We start from the raw sequence: 6,000 nt of genomic DNA, 5'->3' as shown, positions 1-6,000 counted from the left end.
ATAATAGTTCCTAATAGTACTGACCATTATAAGAATTAACAGAACAGGAGACAAGCAAGTAGAGAGGAGTTTCAGACCCTAAACCAAGCCATGCTTTTCAGCCTTCACATGAATATCAAACTTGTGTTCAACTTGGTCTACTTGGAATATTAGAATAAATTCTCATAGAAACAATGCATTCAAAAGCACTTCTCGCTTCGGTCACTTTAAACCCAGCCCCGTAGGCACTGAGTGCCTCAGCCTCCCACTCATTTCAACAGGACCCAAGGGCATCCTGTACCCTCAACAGGATCAAGGCTCAGGAACCAGCGGAAGGCTACGCAGACTTCTACCTTTGAGCTGCAAAGGAATTAAGTCACCAGCAAACAGCATCTGAAGACACCACATAAACACTGGAGGAACCTTGTGCTACAAGTAAATCAACAAAGCGGCATGATACCAAGGGGCGACGACAAACAAGGCTGGGGGAAACCCAAGGTTAATTTCAAATAAAGATCCAAAACAGAAGCTTGGTTTCAGGAGCACGTCATGTATTTTACAGCATCTTTGCAGCAGTTTCTTTAATAGATTATTTATAAACAGGATATTCTGATAAGAAGGAAAGATACTTATTCAATATGATGCATACGCCATATTTGTAGGAGTTTTTTATGCTGGAAGGACTTCACATAGAAATACAATCTCTGCTCAGAAAATTTCAGTTTATGGCAGTAAATTACTCTTTATAAGCAATACAGAATATTGAAACTTATCTCTAATGCTCGCTGGACAGTAAATGCTGAAGAAGAGAAAAAGACAAGACAAAGTGAAACCGAACACCTTGAAAGTAAAGAAATGTTGCTTTTCTGTGTCATAGTTTAATAATAGTTGGACAGAAGAATCAATCTGGGTCTGAAAACTACAGTTTGAGCTCAGCATTGTGTTCAAAACCCAAAAGATCAGTAGAGTCCAGACGTCCAGGTTTTCGTCATCAGAGTAGTAATTGTTTTAATCTGTTTTTCTAAATTGCAACAGCACAAAAATAAAATAAAATAAAATAAAAGCCCTTGGACAACAACATTCAGAAAATAAGCTCTACCAAGACAATAAACTCTAGAAGTATTTACCTGTTTAACAGAAAAAAAAAAAGGAATATGTTTTACGTTAAGACTTATTTTAGAAAATACGTTTCAAAGTGCTATAGCACAAACATAACAAAGTTGCCATGACTTACAGCATGGTTTTCAAAATGTCACAAAATTCCTTTTAGATATATGTTTACAAAATTAACTTCAATAAAACGATAATCTAAAATTCATTTTAATCTGTGAGCCACCTAAACATATAGAATTCTTCTCTAATAGCTAAACATGCAGACAGGCTGCATATTTAAGTCAAGTCGATCAGAAAAGCTGAGCAGGCATTACTCTAAAATTCTCTCCAGAATAGATTGATTGGCCAGCAAAGTCTGTCTTGGCCTCAGAAACATTGTCAACGCGAACCAAACATTTGGTCCCCTTCAACCAGCAATATTGCCTTACGTTTTTCAGTTGGCCAACTCTCTAACTTCAAAACTTCCTGTAATTGGCCTGATTTTTTTCCCAGCCGAAAAGAACTTTCTTAAAAATTCAAACTACATTTGAGAACTGCTAAGAATTACTTTACAATATTTCCTCTTATTCTGCTGCGTAAATGACTACATTTTGATTACTTCCTTCCTCTGAATTGGATGGAGTATTTGGTATTGGGGGAAACTAAGTAAATTTTACTCAATGCAACTATATTTCTCTTTTAAATCTGGATTATTCTATCAAATACCACAATTTAGTGCAATATACAAAGAGGTCATACATTACTACTATAGACAGTTCTACCTTTTTTTTTTCTCTTTATTACCAGTATGTTTTCCCCTTTCTGTAAAACTATTCTCATGAGACCTCAGTTTACAATGCGTGAAGCAGAAAAGGCAAATAAGAGTGCTTCTGAGCCCCACATCTTAAAATGACAGAAAATAACTCAAATAAGAGTGGATGATATAATTGACCTGAGTGCTTATTCGCTGTTTACTCTAAACTCCCAATGAAGCTAGGCAGCTCTGAGAACTGGGATCACATTCAATAATAGTAATTATGAGAGAGTAATATATTTCACAGAAGTCCCATAGTGGTGTGCTTTCCAGCCATATTCTATGCCTATATCTTAGGATTCTTTGGTCCAGGATTCTACACCACTATGGTGCAGATTTTTCTAGATTACCTAGTAGCCGCTGACAAGAGGACAAAAGAAGATTTGAGATCTATAGTTAAAGTTTAAGCCTAAATAGCTACAGTAATTGATTAGTTCTCCATAGATTTTCTTTGGTCATTGAGGTGTGTACAGAGACTACAGGAGATGATTTTATTGTGTAATTTTCGCAGCGCAGCAGGGTACCTGGACAATGGGTTGGATACCACCCTCCTGACAAAAGCCGCAGGGGAGGGATTGGAGTGGAGAAAACTCAGACAGCAGAATCACTCCATAACAAGCAGGAGGTAGGATTTTTCCTTCCTGGGAAAGAAGCAAGATTTCTGGCCCTAAAAATTGTAGATATCTGAGGTCTCCTGGGGGACAGAATAATTTTTATTGCAAGTCACTGCCCACTTCAGTCCTAGAGGTATCAGAAGCCTTACCCAGTTCCCAGGCCACTTAGCTCTATTTAATAGCTAACATGTTGAAAAAGGCTTGATGAAACATGGAGCTCCATGAAATTACGCTTACTCAGCCGGAGTAGGACCAGAGGGTAAAGCAGCAGACACACACGTGGTGCAGTTGGTTTTGTTTTGGGGGTGGACGCAAAGAGGTTGAAAGTAGATATGGAGATGATAAAGGTTGATGGCTTAAGACATCCTGAAAAATGTCTCCTTTGTAACTACAGATCAAGGTAGCACAGACTACAGCTACTGTCACAACCTCTGCTGAAACAGCACAAAAGCAAGTAGCAGGGACCTCTTCTACAGCTAGAACAGGAGTTGGAAAACCCCTGTTGAGGAAACCAACAGAAGTGTGGGATGCAGATATGGCTCATGCAGTTGCATCCACCAGAAACTAAGCTGAGACTAGCAGTGCTTTTTGTATCTGCCATCCAGACGACTGCAACTTCTATTTTGGTTTGAACCAGCAACAGCCAGGAGAGGTTTTGTTCAAATGACTGTTTTTACACTTGACCCAAATCTCAGTTATTTTCAGTTCTGAGTATCTTATTGATATCTCAACTCACTCTCAGGAATCCAGATGTGAGCCTGATGCTTCCAAACCCTAGGCCAAGGTCCTCTCAATGGTCACCTCAGTTGTTGGGTGTTACATTTCAGGCACCTCGCATGGACCTGACTTTCAGAAGGTAAATACTCAGCACTTTCTAAAAACTCAACCCTCAAAGCACCGTCCAACTGGCTTAATAAAAATTAAGGCACTCAAAAATTGCTAGTTTCTTTTGAAAATCTTACCCATAACTAGAACAGACTGATTGACACGAAAAACAGAAATCACAGGTAAGCATAAAAAGTTCCACGTGTTGCTGTGCTCAAAGTACTTACAGTGTAAACTTTATTCACATTCATAGTGACATAGCTAACGGCAAAAGGGTTTGCCCTTTATGTCCAGTAGCCATATATTACTCTGTATCTCTAGAGAGCAGGAGTCTGCATAAGCAACATGAGAGGGGAAAAAAATGTTGATGGATTACCAGTTTTTCTTCTGGTGGTGAATTCAGCTGTCTGGAATCATGAATGTTAGTAGAGGAGGAAACGAGATAGTTATCTTTTGTCAAAACTGTGATATAACAAATGTTAACATAATCTCAAAGGGAGGTACAGTTCAGAATATCTTTTTTAAAAAGATAAAACACATCCTGAAACAAAGGCTGATTTTAACTGTGTGTAAACAGTCTTTGATCAATCGACTGAATCCTTAGAAAGGGCTGATATATCACAAAACATAAGACAACACCCCTACCACAGTTGAGTAAGTGCTTAATCTTTGCTCACAGAAAGGATGCTTGTAGTCGGCAGGGAGACCCAACCAAAATTATTAGAACAGAACTTTTTTGTATAAATTAGCACAGTCCTCTCCTTCTGGAAGCTGCAATCAGTTCAGAGCAAAATGGATTGGTACTGCTGCATTATAAACGCATTTGACATCAGATAGAAATGCCTCCTGAGGGTCGTCTTCAGATTTCACGGCTTTTCTGCTTGCTCTGCTGCATCCTCAGACAAACCTATAAAGCAGAAAGCAGATGCTTAAAAATTCAGTGTACTTGGCAACTACATGCACTATATTGTTGATTCCATCAGTTTGTAAAAGCCTTGGTTATAGCTGGAGGAAACAATTTATTACACACAAAACAGGATAAAAATGCATAACTGGCAAATTCAAGCACTCACAAGTTTAGAAAATATAAAAAACTAAGGCAATAAAGGCAATTTCACATCAGCTCTTTTTTTGCATGTGATGTCATAAAATTATGGACTATTTTTACACCAAAAATAACAGAGAACAACTGGGCGTATGATCTGAGACACAGTTACTCCAATCTACTTGCATTTTGCCTGCCCCTTTTTCTAGGTAAAACTGGCAATACAAATTGCAACACAACAGAAAATTAGGCTCCATAAATTTATTAACAAATAAATTTTTAAGAATTTTTTTTTTTTATATATTAACTAACAATTTGGGGAAGGGGACAATAGCAAAACCCCTGTATTGAAGATAACTTCTGCCTTAAACCAAGAATATGAGTCTCCAGTTTTCAAATGTCAGTCCAAGAGATGAAACCATTTGGATCAGATATTAATCTTTCCAATAATGAACCTGACAGAACTGGAAAAGTGGGTAGAAACTCATAAAAAGTTGCTTGAAATATCTAGGGAGAAAAAGAACAGTGGATAATCACACAAATTTGTATACACACATACTTGCAAGGCTTTAAATTAAAGTGGTTATTTATCCCATCGGTTTCTTACATGTCCACTCTTACTTTAGACTGAAAATGAATCTTAAATCCTTTTCTAATGAACACAAAGCAATCCAAAATAAATTGGCACCATCTCCAAATGATAAATGAATAGTAATAAAAATAACACAGAGCTTTCATGGGGTTTGGTTTTTTGTTGTTTCTTTCTTTTCTTTTTTTTTTTTTTTCTCCTTAGGAGCCATCTCTGAGGACAGCTGAAATCCCCACACATCCAGCAGAGTGAAATGATCCAGCAGGGCAGCAGAATAAAATTTGAGCATCCAGGTCTTCTAGACCCAAGGCACCAGTCGCCTATCGGCACGACTACCTTCACAACCATATTCACACACAATTCAGCACCGACGAGCTACATGATTTTGGAAGAACATGCTTTCCTTTAGATCTGTGCAATTCCACAGAAACAAAACCATCTAGATTTCTTTTTCAGTTTTTATTTCACACTGGGTTTTGGTGCTTGGGGATTTCAGTATTTACAATGGTTTTCATGGCTGACGGTACTAAACTGAACAAATTTTATCTCAAGCCTTGAGTCTGAAGGAAAGCATCAGTGAAGCTAAAAGAGCAGGAGATCAGGGGTAAAATCACCAAGATACAAAAGACTAAAGCAGTAAAATTTCAGCAACAGCTGGAAGCCCAAGGCCCCCAAGGGGCTAAGAAGTTGCCCTTACTGAAGTTTCTACTTCTTTTCTTTTCTTTTTTAAGGGACAATTAAAAATACCACGTTAAGAGCTGACTTGGGTTTACAAAGGTCAGCCCTCGAATGCTAGTTCTTTTGTTCAAAACTCTTAGCACACAGCACATGCTGGGATGCCAAAGGGACCAGCGGCAAGTCCCATCTTGCTTCATTAATGATCCAGGGGAAGGAGGAGGTTGGTAGCATGATAATTAAATGTGTGGATTATAAGAAACCGAGATGAGCTACTAATAGTGGAGAGGAAAAAGAAATATTCCTCTAGGACTGGGAGATTACCAACGCTGAGAGAAGATAAAAGGAGACACCACTTGAAATACAT

At 38.2% G+C, this 6,000-nt stretch overlaps 1 protein-coding gene across 1 annotated transcript in view; it reads right to left on the bottom strand.

The window, feature by feature from the left end:
- Positions 1–637: 637 nt before the first annotated feature.
- Positions 638–6,000, bottom strand: part of BBS9 (Bardet-Biedl syndrome 9) — a 327,568-nt gene continuing 322,205 nt past the window's right edge. The window contains exon 22 of the mRNA XM_074150186.1: positions 638–4,231. Within this exon, the coding sequence (XP_074006287.1) occupies positions 4,191–4,231 (41 nt within the window). The 3' untranslated portion in view covers positions 638–4,190. The remainder of the gene's footprint in view (positions 4,232–6,000) is intronic.

Source organism: Numenius arquata, chromosome 7, assembly GCF_964106895.1.
Source record: "Numenius arquata chromosome 7, bNumArq3.hap1.1, whole genome shotgun sequence".
Lineage (NCBI taxonomy): Eukaryota > Metazoa > Chordata > Aves > Charadriiformes > Scolopacidae > Numenius > Numenius arquata.
Note: the sequence above shows the minus strand (reverse complement) of the source record. Positions and strands in the feature narration are given on the sequence as shown.